This window comes from Cyprinodon tularosa, unplaced genomic scaffold, assembly GCF_016077235.1.
Source record: "Cyprinodon tularosa strain WSP-4 unplaced genomic scaffold, ASM1607723v1 ctg273, whole genome shotgun sequence".
In the NCBI taxonomy this organism is placed as follows: domain Eukaryota; kingdom Metazoa; phylum Chordata; class Actinopteri; order Cyprinodontiformes; family Cyprinodontidae; genus Cyprinodon; species Cyprinodon tularosa.
In genome coordinates this window covers 1,317,788-1,333,816 of record NW_024038978.1, presented here as the reverse complement: position 1 = coordinate 1,333,816, position 16,029 = coordinate 1,317,788, and the positions used below count along the sequence as shown (strand labels likewise).

The 16,029-nt window shown below is 38.8% G+C and overlaps 2 protein-coding genes across 2 annotated transcripts in view; one reads left to right on the top strand and one right to left on the bottom strand.

Annotated features, from left to right (window-relative positions):
- mtor (mechanistic target of rapamycin kinase) overlaps positions 1-16,029 on the bottom strand; it is a 133,936-nt gene that overhangs the window by 75,082 nt on the left and 42,825 nt on the right. The window contains exon 28 of the mRNA XM_038289914.1: positions 14,984-15,129. Within this exon, the coding sequence (XP_038145842.1) occupies positions 14,984-15,129 (146 nt within the window). The remainder of the gene's footprint in view (positions 1-14,983; positions 15,130-16,029) is intronic.
- On the top strand, positions 7,823-10,942 carry angptl7 (angiopoietin-like 7). Its single transcript, XM_038289915.1, has 5 exons — positions 7,823-8,372; positions 9,404-9,504; positions 9,607-9,801; positions 9,994-10,189; positions 10,264-10,942. Exons 1-5 carry the CDS (start codon positions 8,015-8,017, stop codon positions 10,431-10,433), a joined length of 1,020 nt encoding a protein of 339 aa, XP_038145843.1. The 5' UTR covers positions 7,823-8,014; the 3' UTR covers positions 10,434-10,942.

The window sequence follows — 16,029 nt, the reverse complement described above, 5'->3', positions numbered from 1 at the left end:
AATTGGCTCCCTATATTCTCCTTAGGTGTCTGTGTTGCCCTGCAACAGACTAGCGACCTGTCCAGGGTGTGACCCACCTCTCTCCCATTGACAGCTGGAGATAGGCACCAGCAACACTTGCTAGCCAAGCAAGCAAGCAAAGAAGGATTCTTGTGTTCCTTTTGGTCAGCTTTCACACAGATATCTTCCTTGTCCAGCCTCTTTCTGGAGTTGAATAATAAAAGCTGATATTACATGATGCAAATGCAGCCTGATTCTGGTGGTGTTAGGAACTGAATTATTTTGTGACTTCCTGGATTATTCTTTAATGTAACTTTAGATATCAGTCACAAATGGGAAGATTCTCAACTGCTCTATTATATTTTTTTGTCCTTTTGTGAAAATTGGTTCCCTAGAGTGAGAAAAAATTGAAATGGGTGCTGCTCTTTTTTGCCTAAATTAAATAGCAAATGATGTGCCATGCTTTGGCAACCCTGGGAACTATATTATATTTATTTATGTTTCAGTAGTTGCAGACCGTATTTTCAGGTATGAAAGGAGAAAATCTTGACTAAGAAGTTGATGGAGAGGACCAATTGTTTGTAGAAAATGTAACCTCCGTCCTCAGTGACAAATGAGAACAATTTTAGTTAATTGGACACTGGTTTTCTTTCTTATTTCTCCTTTAAGGTGGTCTGGGTGTATATTTTTTTTTTTATGTGTAAATACTATTTTTTTTTTTAAATCATTTCAAAAGTATCAACTGTGACTAAGAAAAGCAAAAACAGAGGAAAATCTCAAGAGGCCTAAAACCTTTTCCTTGGCGCAGCATATAATCCAAGCTCTCATGATTGGATTTCCTGGCCTCTGATTTGAAGTCATGTCTTTCCTAAAATTGAGTTTGCTTTGCTGAAAGTTTGGCCCCTGTAGTCTCTCTTTGATTGCTTTATGTTTTTCCAGAGTATTTGGGGACACACAAACGCCTTTAGCCATATTCCTCTTTAATCCGTTCACACCTAACAAGATAGATGACTGTTGTAATTAGCAAAGCAGTGTCAACAGCTTTGCTTTAAGGGCAAATGAGAAATTGTAATCCAAGGAAAATGTCTAGGCTTTTTTAAGGAAGTATTCCAACAGTGAGTGTTAAAGTTCAGTCAAAGTTGTGATTCTACGTCCAGGTGTAGCTTCACATAGACCATAGTGGGACTTTAATACAGTGAAGATCGAGTAGCTAAAAAAGTAGTAAAAAAAAGGGCTTTCAATAAAAGGTATCAATTACTGGAACTGAACTAATACTGAATGACAGAGTCCAGGCAAAGGCATCCCTCCGGAAAGATCTGCTGGCAGCAGGATGTGACTCATACAGCAGGTAGAGTAATAAGAAAATCCAGGAAGAAAAGTTAGCTTCAGTTTACCAAACAGGATTGACGCACATCAGTTCGTTAGGGTTAAGATTTATGGGAATACCAAACGGTATCATACACCACTTTCAGCTATTTAAACTGTTAAAAATAGGATACAATAAATAGTTTTTCATAAGATCTGACAGATGGTGAGCTGTACTTACAATAAATGTTTTTTTAAACTGTTCAGCGTCTATGCAAAGGAAGTTGTCAATATTATGACTTTATATAGTGACAGTTCAGGCCATTTAAGCAACTATTTGTCTTAAAGGCTCTAGCTAGTATTCAAGCACTTTTTTATTGTAGCTGGAGATTTTTTGGAGATCTCTGACAAATCTGATTGCTTTTACTCTTTTCTATGAGCAGCAAATCCACAAAGCTGCCCCTTTCTGAACCCCTTAGAGTCAGGGACTGGTGTTTGTCTAAAACGAATCATCTCATTTTATCATTTTTTTCTTTATTTAAAACAGATCGTAAGAAGAACATTTAAAAATTAGATTTGTGACATTTGTGTACATTCTTGTACAGTTATGAGCAAACCATGGCCAGAATTGAACTGAATCAAAACTGTTTGACTCAATGTCTGCAGTTTCAGTTTAGTAAAGCTAAGTCCACTTATTGTTATCCCTGTGTTTGTATTCTTCAGTACACTGCGCTTATAAAAAACACTCAAATGACAAAATCTGACAGTCAACTGATGACACCATTGAGCAAATTATACAAAAAAAAATGGGACAGCAAAAATACTTTAGATATATACGCATTTGCAACAGTGGTGCATTGATGAAATGAATACTTTTTCGAGAGTTTTGCACTATTAAGCATATATAAATTTCAAGTACCGTATTTTCCCGACTATAAAGCACACCTCACTATAAGCCGTGCCCACTAAATTTTTTGAAAAAACTTGAAATGTACCGTACATATATAGGCCACACCAGCCTATAAGACGCTGATATCTTCTGAGCTGTCCCCCACCAGACCTGTAAGGGGAGCTCTACACATAGCCGCTGGTGTAGGGAAGAAGAAGAATGCTAGCTCCCGTTAGCTTGTTGGTTAAAAAAAAATAGCTGTAGAGGTGGGCCTACTTGGAAAATAATTTAACCGAATTTTGTTTTGGATAAATTACTAAAGCTTACCCTCTAATCAGATCTGAAGATATAAGCTGTAGAAACCTTGCCATTAACATCATCTTTCAAAAAAAAAAAATCAAGCTAAATGCATTTTCTCAACTTTTTATCACTTTTTATCAAAACAAATACTATCTGACATAAAGAGGAAATTACACAGCGATGACCCATTGTGGGGAAAAAAAAGGTGGACGGTAACATTCAGGAACACAGAGTCTTGGAAAAACGAGTGGATTGCATCCCAATATTTACTGCCAACTCTGTGACACATTCATACAATGGAGAAAGTTTATTATGTAACCCTTAAGAAGCTGAAGGTTTTTTATTTTGCATTCTCCAACTAGTTTCCAGGATACTGAGCAGTTGTATGATGGATGTGTAAGCACCTTTGTTTGTTTCTATAAATTTGTTAGCAAGGGATGGACACAAATAAAGCACTGTTTATTTAAAACTCCTGAAACATTAAGGCCGCATATGACAGCTTGGCACAACCAGATGTCTCTCTCATGCTAAGAAGTTCTACACAGTATTCAACGCTTTATTCTTTTGGTAATTTAGTTGTAGAGAATTTATTTGACAAAGCAGATAAGAATCCCTGCGACTTCTCATGTAAAGAAGCGCCCTATGAAAAACCATCTAAACAGCAAAACATTAGAGAAAATACAACTTTATTTAAACAAAAAAACAAAAAAACACACAAGGTTAAGATGTATTTTCTGTTCTAGTTTTCATCCAATATGCAAATATGTTCGATTAAATGTTCAATAAAATGAAGAAGAACTTTGGGGATGATGGAATGAGACAAAAGGGAGACTTAGAAAAGCGCCCCTGATGTTTACAAAAGCATATTTTCCTCTACACTCATTAACAGGCGTGATGGAAATTTTTTAAAGGGAAAAAGACCAGAGGCAGTAATTTAATAAACATGGTTATTAGGCCTAGAAAACAGACTCGGTTAGCTGGGGATTACATAAGGAGGTTATGGTTGGTTCAGTTGCTGAGTTGGAGGCGTTAGAAAACTTCACTCCTACTTCCAACAGTAAAAATTATACTGAATCAAGCTTTTTTTCCCTCAAGTGAGTTAATTTCCCTCTCTCTATGAACACCGCTGCTACCCTGCTGTAGATTCCTGCATAAAGCATGTTTATTCAAAGCCTCAGTGGGGATTTACTAGTGACCAATCCCTGCAGATAAGGTTATTTTGTATATTCAAATTAATGCAAAAGGTTACTGCAAATAAACAGAGTCCACAGGTGTTACACTTTACTCTAAATAGTTTTTAACATATAAAACTATTCAAATCAGTGGAAGTCTATAAATTAATTCCCCTGATACTGTGGCCTGCACTATAAATGTGTTTGTATTTTATAACTTATTATATAGAAAAAAAGTTAAATACAAAACAACTTTATTCATAAACTACTTTAATAACACATGTAAAATTGCCTTAACTATTGTTTTAATGTAAGAACTAAAATATTTATTATATTAAAATGTAATAATTATTATTTTTGGTTCCGTCAGAATATATTTGCTTATAACCAGGTTTCCCCCTTATTGTTTTAATCAAAATATAAACCCATTCTAGAGTTAAATCCATTTATAATTGTTTATGATGGTTCTCTTTAATGGTTTTTCTGAATAAATCTTTTCCTAAACTTTAACAGATTAACTGCCCTTGCCATTTAAAAATCTTTGAAAATTAGAAATATTATTACTAAGTTTTTTTTAAACTGCTCAGTTAAAATTGTCAACACTAGGTTTCAATTCAATCCAAGTCAGTTTATTTATATAGCATCAATTCACAGCACGTCATCTCAAGCTACTTCACAATTCAACTACATCATACAGTCAAAATGATGCAAAGTTTTCTATCTAATGAAAACCAGCTGATTGCATCGACTCATTAACTTAAAAGCAATCCCTCAGACCAAGCATGCTTGTAGGGACAGTGGAGAGGAAAAACTCCATTTGAACAGAAAGAAACCTCCAGTAGAACCAGACTCAGTGTGAGCGGCCATCTGCCGAGGCCAACTAGGGTTCAAGCAAGGTCACTATTTCCAGACGGTAGCAACTTTGATAAAAATTATTGGAATTTCACTGTATTTAGATAGAGATTTAAGAAAAAACAGTGAAAATGACTGTCCTCTGTCACCTAATGCTCATCCAAGAGGAAGGAAGGCAGCAAGTATCATGTTTTGAGGAAATCTGCAGCGTTTAATAGGAAAGGCCCTGAGAGAATTGTCTCTCTAAATTGACTTTGGAAGACGTCTCTTCGGAATGGCGCTACAAAATAAACGGAAATTAATTGAAAGAAACAATCCTGCAACGAAACAAATTATGTAAAATATTAATAATTACACGAGGACAAATCTTACCAAAAAAATCTGCTTTTTTTTTTTTTTTGGTAAAAAGATTTAAATAAGCTTATTATAGAATAAACACAGACTAGATATCTGGTGTTTTAATAGGTAGGTAGCGGGACTTGTTATTGAGTTAATGACAGTGTCTGTACGGTAATTAATCAATCTCCAGTAATTGCATTTTAATTTAAGACAATATATCAACAAGACAAACAAGTGTTTCCATTAAAAAACACATTTTTCTCCAAAACTCCTGAATAAATAAACACAAAAATGTATTTTTAATCCATTATTCATGGTTGTTCTACCATCAGATTAGTTTTAGCATTGAGTTTGTTGGAAAACCCTGATTTTCTGTGACACTTCTTTGAAAAAACTCCATAGAGGTGTGAACAGTACATGAGCATCAACTACAGCAGTTTCTTTTATTGAATAAGGTAAAATGTATGCAGCAACAAGGCATACAATAATGCCTTAAAGAGTTTAAAATTAGCTGTAAACAGAAGGTAACGTTAATATTTTCTGTTCAACATGCAGCATTTAGTTCAATTTAAAACAGACACCAATTAAGCTACTTTTTTTCTTAACCCAGTTAAACAATCCATTTTGTAACCAACTTTAACAGTGAGTTTTTGTTTTACGGGCGTGGATGTACCACTGTTAGCCAAAAGCTCGTCATCTGGTCTGATGTGGGTTGGCTGGAGAATATGTGCCACGACTGTGGATGATGACATTAGTGCTGCATCAACATCAGTGGCATTGAGAAGCTTTTTAAACATTAAAATCCCCAGTGGAACAACGGTTGTGATCCTGCTTGTGTGCAGCGAATGAAAAAATTTCTGCTTATGATTTTAGCATATGTTAAAAAAAGCTATTATTTAAAGCATTAAATATGAATTTAATGTGATTAAAGAAATTACATCAAACAAAGCCTTAGAAGGTCCAGGTCTAATCTTTAACTCTGTTTAGCTTTTCCAAAAAAGAAGTTTTAAGTCAGAATTGAGAATATTTACAATTTTTTGGGGACAGTGATGTATTCTCTAATCTGCATAAAGCTGCTTGTTTAATGGTCAAATAAGATAAGATAAGATCTTTAGAGACATTTTTAATATACCGTATTTTCCGAACTATAAAGGCTGATTTATACTCAGAAACCAGGTTGTCTGCGTGTGTTGCGTTGATGCAAATGTGCCTCCGTCCCTACCACAGACACTCTGCTGCACCTCTCCCAAATTGTCGGTGACCGCAGACAGAGAGCTATACAGGAGGCCTCTGATTGGTCAAATCTACATCCGCTCTACACTATGCGTATTTCCTGTTTGGTACCTTACCAGATTGTTTTGTTTGTATGACCGCCATTGTGGAAAACGACTCATGAAGTTGGACCAGCTAGAAGAGTGAAGTGCCTGAGAACGCTGGGACCCTTTGTCCACCTGGATCCCCGCTCTTTTTCGCCCTTGTGTCCCTCTGTTGTTGCACAAACTTACCCCCACTTCCTCACTTCCTCGGCCGTATCTAGACCCACAGCTAGTTCCTGATTGTCCCTCTTGCGTTGTAGCATGGAATAACAGCGCAGACCATGCTTCAATATCGGGCATAAATCAAAAATATCTGCAACAAGCTCACTGCGACACACCGCTGCGCGAGGATAACCAGCCCCTAAGCCACTACTTTTTTCCCCACACTTTGAACCATGCTGCTCCCCGGACGCCGTACAATGGCAGCTCACTGCCCCCCCAAGGGGATGGGTTAAATGCAGAGAAGTAATTTCCCTCTGGGATTATTAGAGTATAGAAAATCAAATCAAAAAAAAAAAATTTAACCTTTCTGTGGATTTTACCTTACCGTCAGAGAGAAGTCAAAGTTTGACATAAAAGAATAAGGGGCTAATTTTCATTTAGCACAAGAACATGCTAGCAGCACTCACGATGGAGAACAAATGTCCAAAATTCACACATTTATGCCATTTATTTGCTGCATTAAAGCTGTTAAACCAATGAAGAGACTGGGCTCAACTCCTGCAGAGCTGAAATAAAGAGCTGACGAAGTCCCATGTTTCAGTAGAAGCTCTTACTGCTGCGAGCTAACAAGCTAAGGGGAGCTAGCATTCTTCTTCGTCCCTACATCTGGAGCTATATGTAGAGCTCCCCCTACAGGTCTGGTGGGGGACAGTTCAGTAGATATCAGCGGCTTATAGGCCAGTGCGGCTTATCTATGTATGTTTCAAGCTTTCAACTTAGTGGGCACAGCTTATAGTAAGGTGCACTGTATAGTGCGGAAAATACGATAATCAAATATAATTATTTACTAAAGGTTAAATAGAGCTCTACAAAAGAACAGGGTCTCATAGAAAAGTATTGTCACAAAGATCTTCCTGGATGCAGGCCCGCACGGAATCCAAAACCACCAATTAAGAGTACTTAGTGACTTCGCACATTTTCTTTCAGCCAGTCAGGACCAAATTTACAGGAAAAATGGTTAGCCCTCAGGATAGAGTCAAATCTGTCATTAACGTGATACGTTAAGTGTGACAACAGACAGGGAAATTACCTACAGCTGCTCCTCTTTGCAAACCCAGCCACTCACATACTGTAAGCCACGTCTGCCTTTCTTTTGTTAAATCTCCATAAAGTCAAGCCTTTCAAAGGGTTTGCATTCTCAGAATAAAAGAAATGCAAGTTCAGACAGTAACCTATTGTAATAAACCCCAGTAGCATGACTACATAATCATTACTACCCTGAAAGCTTGCACACTGAACCAGGAGATGGTGGGGCATTTCCCGTATAGTATGAGTGAAAGTTAGGGGAAGGTGGGGGCGACGTCGACCAAGGAAGGGGAGACAGGGATAAAAAATGTCCTACACCCACTTGGTTGGAGAGGGTCAGCATGAGGACTGGTGCACACAGTAAAGAGGGGGAGGACCCATGGGTAGAATATTTAAGATGCTGATGCAGAGGAGGACTTCACTGAGGAAACAGGGCAGAGCTGGAGAGAGCATCTGGTCAGCAGGAGGACCCCAACTCAACACTTCTGTTTGCTAAACATTTGTTACCTAGATACTTTCTTAGAAAGAGGAGCAGAAGGTCTTTAACACAAACCTTTTTAAGAAGATCAGAATCTACAATCTGATATCCAAACATGGCTAAAATCTCTTTTAGCATCATAGCTTTAGGTATTTCTCTGCTCCTCTTAGAAACTGGGGCTCAGAACCCAAAGAAGAGACTGGCTACTTCAAAGCCTCCAAAAGGTCAATGCTGCGATGAAGTGCGCTCTCTGAAGGTGCAGGTGGCCAATCTGACCAGCCTGCTGGCGGAGCTGAGTCAAAAGCAGAAGACAGACATGAAGAACGTGTTTAGGCAAATCCTGGAGCTGGACAAGCAGGACCAGCAGCTGGAAGGCCGGGTGACCGAGGCAGAGAGCAAGTACTCGGAGATCAACAACCGCGTGGAGATCATGCAGCTGCAGACTCTGCAGTCTGCAACCCAGACTTCATCAGGTGAGTGCTCCTACACAGCAGGAGGCACTTTGTAGATGATGACTTGAAATTATTCAGTTTAAGGCTTCTGGTTTGTAATTATTTGAAGAAATACACAAAATGAAACAAACGAAAGTGCTGCAGAGGGTTTTGTAAAGGTAATCCCAATTTTGAGCCCAATTGGGAATTAAAACTTACATTTACATTTTTAACAAATGTAAAAAAAAAAAAAATGATTTGAGAGTATTTAAAATCCTAACCATCAAATAGTGGATTGAGGAAATGCAAAGCAAATCCTAAACTCGTCTTAGTTTGGATTTAGATTCATTAAAAAGTAAACAGACATTTTTGATATTTTTTTTTCCTTTCTGTTGGAATGTGAGCAGTTGTGAATTCTGCAGTCATATATTCATTTCAGCTGCAAACTACTATAATCAGACATACTTTTTGGGCCCCAGTGAGCTGCTGTAAGGCAGTATTGAGGCTGATTACAGTGCACCCACTGAGCTGCACAACAGCTGCAAAAAGCATCAATTTGGAGCTGCAGAGTCCCGTCTGCCAGGCTGTGGATACATATCTCCAACGCTGCCTTATTCCCCTCGGTTTCAACTGAGCTAATCACAACAGTGATTAACCAAACATTACGCCTTCTGTTTTCACAGAACCTTAGCTGTGTGGTCCGTCGGGGCTGTATGTATGATTCAGGTGAAGAGAACAGAGAGGTCTTTCTAAAAGCTCCAGGCAATCAGAGAGGGGAGAGCGGGACAGGAAGGGATGCTCAGATTAGAAGATAGAAGAGGTTCTCGTTTCTCTACTGGTAGAAAGGTTCATGTCAACCTTGTTAACCCTTCAATTTCCTCGCCATACCATGAAAAAGAACAATAAAAAACAGATTATCCTTTTTTGCTTTTCTTCAGGGCTAAAAATCCATTATTACATCTGTAAAGTCACTCACATGCACATAAAGCTGCCTTTTATAGGAGACCTGCTTCCAAAATCTGCTCATGAAATCCTATATGCCATTAGCATAAGTCTATGTTCTTCTTTTCCAGATGCCATATATGACTGTGCCTCGCTCTATGGGAAAAGCTACCGGATCTCTGGCGAGTACAAGCTGCCTAAAGATGAGTTTCTGGGAGCACCTGAGCTCAGCGTAAGTCAGACGGTTCTGTTAGACAGCGGTTTCCTGTCCACTCAGCATTCAGGTACGGTTCAGGAAAAAGAAAGAAAAAAAACAAATGCTCATTTGTTGCAGGTCTACTGTGATATGGAGACAAACGGCGGGGGCTGGACTCTGATTCAGCGACGCAAAATTGGCCTGACCTCCTTCTGCCGTGACTGGAAGCAGTACAAGAACGGATTTGGATCCATCCGAGGAGACTTCTGGCTTGGCAACGACCACATCTACCGCCTAACGAGACAGCCCAGCACTCTCCGGATCGAGCTGGAGGTATGCGTTACACCCAGCACCGACTGTTTCATAGCCAAAAATAAGCAGGCGTACATACAGGCAGAACCATGTTTAGTCTATTTGCACTGAGCATGAAAATTAGTAATAAATCTGACTAATGGCAGAGAAAAGAGAGCCAAAAAAGTTCTTATTTCTACAACCATTCCTGTTTATGTGGGTTTTACTATGCAGGACTGGGAGGGACAGACACGCTACGCTGAGTACGGCTTTTTCACTGTCGGCAACGAACTAAACAGCTACAAGCTCCTCATTGCCAACTACAGTGGGAACGCTGGTGACTCCTTACGCTACCACAACAACACCAACTTCAGCACCATGAACAGGGACAACGACAAATGTGTGGACGACTGTGCCGCCCTGCGCAAAGGTGATCCACCAGAGTAAAAGAAGCTACCAAAGCAGATCATAAAACAACCGTGACTAACTTTTTCTCCCTATCAGGTGGTTACTGGTACAACTGCTGCACCGACTCCAATCTGAACGGCGTTTTTCACCGCTACGGCGCACACACCAGGAGCGCGGAGGGGATCACTTGGTACGCCTGGCACGGCCCCAACTATTCCCTAAAGAGAGTGGAGATGAAGGTCCGGCCCGTTGGTTTTCAACCCTGAACGCCTCATCCGGATAAAATCACAGATCTCTGTAATACCTGTAGGACCAACCCGAGGGCAAAACCAGTTAAATGACCATTTGTGATGGTCTGTTTAGGAAGAATGTGTCAATGTCGTGTGCAATTGTAAATTGTAGGCATTTTTTTTACATTTATTATTAACATTTTGGCTTTTTTTAAGTGTTAATATACTATTCTAAACCACTGTCCCATATGGGCTACTGGACTTTAATCATTTCTATCATTTCCTTGAAAGCACTAGTTTGTGTTTTAGTTTATTCTGGTTGCAGTGGAGGCCTTGGCGAGCTGTAGGACATATTTAAAGATATAAGTATCATTGTTGTGAATAACTAGTGGGCTTACGACAGACCAGGAAAAGCCCATCCTATACGTTTTTTTCTTTGATAAACAGTACTGATGGAAATGTGTGATGTTGTAAAATTTGTACAGAATTTTAATGATGTTTAATGTGATGAAAAAATAAAGATATTTTTTAAAAGAAGAACAAAACACAGTCTTAAATAAACACGCATTTTCATATAGAGCATTTTAAAGAGATGCAAATACAAAAGAGCTCTGGCGTCCATCCATGTCAGGGTCAGGTGCTGACACGCTGGCCGAAGGTTCCGCGACTACAGACCCAAAGAGAGGACCACACATACTGCCACCTAGTTAAACACACCCAAGGTTTCCAACTGGAAAAGCTTAACATAATCTTAAAATGTTTATAAGTAAGAAAGAATTTCTTATAGAGGGTTAAAAACCTGCAGACAGCAAGTGCTCCCTTTACAAGACCAGAAATCAGGTTTAACATTTTTTGCAACGCTACACATTCAGGAAAACCCTAATTAAAGATTTCATCAAGAAGGCAGAAAATAACATAAGGACACAAACTGTTCGACACCTTCTGATAGGGACGAATTTGACTTTGTTATAAGAGTTTGTAAACTCCAAATCTGCCTTTGAGTCCAAGTAAAGTTACTGTGTGATAAATTTTATCAGCATAAAGGGAGCTAAGGTGCACCGGATTATGGGGCGCGAGTTTTATATACCGGTACATATCCTCTACTACGTTTAAATACCTCTACTGCGTATATTCAAAAATAGAGCGGGAGCAAAACGGAGTACGTTTGTGCTTTATTCATGTATTTATTACAAAGTATTAATCAAACCCATCAAAGTCATCATCCTCTGTTTCTGAATTAAACAGCTGCGCTAAATCAGACATGCCAATTTCCCCTTCTTCGCTGTCAGAGTCACTTTCCGTGCCGTGCGGCTCCTCAGAAATAATGCCGGCTTTTGCGAAAGCTCGAACAAAAGTGCCAGCAGACACGTTAGCCGGTTAAAGCGGCCGGTTCACACCGATGCCGAGCGGTTGAAGTTCCTTTGTCAGACCTCCCGGAATAACAGCAAGCACAGCGTTCATTTGTTTCACCTTGTTTTTCCCATCGGCTGTGAGATGGGCACGCATGGAGTCACAGATTAACAGTGATGGTGATGCGTGGAAAAAAAAAACCTGGTCTCCTTAACTTCACCTCCCTTAGCCACTCTCAGCCACATACACAATCCACGCCTACACTTCCCCCTTTAACCTTCTCATGGTGGTCTCAACAACGTCCGCAGTAACAACACACATAGGGCGCACCGCACTATAGGGCGCGCCGCACATTTTGAGGGAAAAAAAAAACGTTTATATGCGCCTTATAGTCGCGAAATACGGTAGGTGTACGGTAAATTAGGAAGTCTAAGGGGGGTATCATAATCGGTATTAGAATAACAATTACAGGCTTCTGGAGGAAAATAAAATGCATCAGACGAAGCTGGAGACTAGAGAACAGCACAGTAGAAAATTCCAGTTGTTTTTACCAGTTTTTCAGCTTTTATAGCAGAATGATGCCAATAAAGAAGAACATGCTTAAAAATAGATATCCAATTAACAGCTTAATCAACCGATAACTTGTCACTGTCCAAACTACAACTTTAAAGAGAACCCTCTGAGTGGACTGTAGGGTGGCAGGAGAATGGAAGCTGCTACTGAGGGAAGAAGACTTAAAAGTTAGCTTGTTTCAGTCTAAATGACATGTTTACAAATGAACAAAGAAAGGTCTGCAGTTAATTAGCCTTCAGCAGAAGAGAGAGCAAGACATTAAGCAGGTAACAGGAAGGCTGAGCAAAGCAAATGTTCTCTTTTTATCTTTATGCGCTTTTAAATCTCATCTGTCATTTTTCCTCTTTAAACATTTTCCTCCTTTTACAGTTCCCATGTTCCCAAAAACCGCAATGAAACTGACCCGAGTGCATCAGATACTAGTAGATTGATAGTGGACACAAAAGAACGATGAAGTTCTAAGCCATATAGTTGCAGGTAATAATGATGTCATAATCCTAAAGATTATTTAAAGTGCATTTCACATAAGTAGCCTGACTCAAAGTACTATGAACAAAATACAAAATTAAATTATGAACTAACTGAAAATGAAGTCAGAAATAAAACAACAAAACATAAGAAACATGAGAGCTGCAGTCAGATTACGCTCTAAACAGTTAAATTTACCTCCACCAACTTCTCTCAACAGTCCCTTGACCTGATACATTTTCAAACAAGATGGCCCATAAACAAATTATCAATCAATTATACTACCATTGTTATTTTTAAGAAATTCAAACATGTTTACATTATCTGTCTCCATCATCTGGCATTCTATAAATGCCTCCTTTTGTTTCCTGCAATGAGCACAGAAGTTGTGGGATTTTGCATGCGACTTTCAACTCTGCTTGAAAAACAAGTAGCAAAAATTGCGCCTGCAGTCGAGATTCGGATCTTAAGAACACTTAGCACATGTTATGCATGATAAATATCTCCACTCATACATTTGCACGATTTGGTCATTAGAATATGACCTGTGTATTGAAGGCGCATAAACAAATAAAGGTTTGCACAAGCTGCCTGTTGGATTGCAAACACAGATCACCTTACTTCTTCTTTAAAGGTCTGCATTTGGCTCTATGTACTTTATCATTAAATCCAAATATTAGACAACCTTTTTGCCACGTGGCAATTAGCCACAGAGGTTCTTATTTTTCACTGGGTTTGGAGTAGCAGGGGTCCCTTTTGAAATGTGGTAACCGGCAAACAATGAAAGCCTGAGCTCTTAAAGTGACGGCATCACTGCTGGACAGCTCCGTTCATCTAATCTGAACTCCGACAGTTCGACCAATTGTTGCAGAGAATTTTTTTCCAGTAAACTAATCATAGCTTATAACTTAACTGGGAGATAAAATATACTCAACCTTTTTTAATGTTAGAAAGCTTGATCAATGTAAACTCAAACTGAGGTGATGTACAGTGGCTCGCAAAAGTCATTAATCTTTGAACTTTTCCAAATGCTGTCCCAATAAATCGACAAACAAATACATTTTATTGGAATCTTCTGCGAAAAAAAACAGACAAAAACAAAGTGGTGGACAAATAAAAGTGGAAAGAAAATCCTAAATGATTCAAAACATTATAAAAATAAAATAAATGAAAAGTTTTGTAAGCTTAAGTGTTAAAACTGCCCCCCCATTGGTTGCCTGATGATTGTTAATGATTAAAGTTTTAACAACTTTTATCTCTCTCACACACAGTAACAAAACCTCTATCTGCTATCCATATTATTAACTGCTCAGAAAGGAATGTTAGGAAATATCAGCTAACATGCTTCTTGGACAGGTCGATGCAACACAAAAACAAGAGATCAACCACCAAACTCTATTATATGAATCACCAATAGTTATTAAAGAGTCCCTAATAGGTTATAAACTAGCTTACATCAGGTTCTAAGATCCCAAACTGAAATGGGCCACTTCCATCAAAACCACCAAGAACCTCTCTTTGACTCCGAAAAAAAAAAAACATTAAACAAACATTTGCAACAGCAATAAAAGTATTTCTCCACGCAATGCCTGGTCTAAGTAAAAGTAAGACTTTCACTGTGCCTTTGCAAAGCCCAGGCTGAATCTTTTATGGGAAATCCTAGAGAGGTGAGAACCAGATGGGGATAACACCAGAGTACCGGCTCCCATCATTCATCATCATCACAGCTCCCGAGAAATCGAAAACAGGCCCCAAAGAAACACACGTCCAGACACTCATAGATGAAAAGGAGGCAAGCGTCCAATTAGATGGCTGGAAAACAGATTTCTTCCTGTCATACCAACAGTACAAAAAGGAGAAAAAAGCATGGAAAAGATGACAGAAGGTATCAAAAGCTTGTAGAGCGGGTTGATATGAGAAGTAAAATATCATCTCTTTGCCAGTTTATTAGAGGAAAACTTTATTTCAAACAACAAACTGTCATATGATTCAGTTCACCTCTTATTAGCTTTAATCTACCTCATTTATTTAGATGAAAGCTACAAGCGAAAAAGTTAGGTGGAGATGTAAACAAAAAATTGTGCTTGTCTCCTTCAGTTACAGCTGATGCTTTTAATAAGCTGAATCATTTACACGTTTATAAAGGGCATGATGTGTTTTAGTGGAATAATTCATGAGATATTCACCACTCCTACCTGATCAGAGACTCCAATATGAGAGGAGAGGGACCTTTCTGAAACTCCAGCTCTTTGTAGTGCAGCGCCTTGGCATAGGCACGACATTTGGCAGCTCTCTCTCCAAGCAGAACGATGCCATTATCGTCTCTGAGAGGCAGAGGGCCCTGGAAAAGGAAACGGAGCCGCATAAAATAACCAAACCTTTCTTTTTTCCGAAATGAAAACACAACCGGGTAAAAATACATAAGTCATTTTTAATTTAACCTCCACGTGGCAATTAGCCACTGAGGTTCTTATTTTTCACTGGGTTTGGAGTAGCAGGGGTCCCTTTTGAAATGTGGTAACCGGCAAACCATGAAAGCCTGAGCTCTTAAAGTGACGGCATCACTGCTGGACAGCTCCGTTCATCCGATCTGTCGTCAACTCTAACAGTTCGACCAATTGTTGCAGAGACTTTTTTCCAGTGAACTTATCAGAGCTCATAAGTTAGCTGGAAGATAAAATACATTAAACATTTTTTGCTGAAGCATCAGGGATCAAATTCATTTTTATTATTAGAAAGCTTGATTGATGTAAACTCAAACTGGGGTGATGTACAGTGGCTCGCAAAAGTAATCAATCCCTTTGAACCAACAAATACATTTTATTGGAATCTAGTGTGAAAAAAAACAGACAAAAAAGTGGTAGAGAAATAAAAGTGTAATGAAAATCAGACATGATTCAAAACATTATAAAAAACCGGAAAGATTTTGTGAGCTTAAGTATATTAACTGCCCCCATTGGTTGCCTGATGATTGCTAACGATTAAATAGAGTCCAACTGTGTGCACCGACCTCACAGGGGAGAAATCAGCATCATGAACACACCAGACATGTAGCGGTATTCAATTAACCATCCAGAAATGGAAAGAGTATGGCATATGCTGGAGAAGATTCTCAGTCATCCAGGTCATAGTCGTTCAAAAAGACAAAAAACAACATAAAAAAAAAAAAAATCTACTTTGTTTCCAAGTTTGAAGACATTTCGCTTCCCATCCAGGAAGCTTTTTCAATTCAAAATGTCAG

Coding starts and splice junctions, on each gene's coding strand:
- angptl7 (XM_038289915.1), top strand. CDS start 8,015: ATGGCTAAAATCTCTTTTAGCATCATAGCTTTAGGTATTTCTCTGCTC. Junction 9,802..9,993: donor CTCTCCGGATCGAGCTGGAG/GTATGCGTTACA, acceptor TTTACTATGCAG/GACTGGGAGGGACAGACACG. Junction 10,190..10,263: donor CTGTGCCGCCCTGCGCAAAG/GTGATCCACCAG, acceptor TCTCCCTATCAG/GTGGTTACTGGTACAACTGC.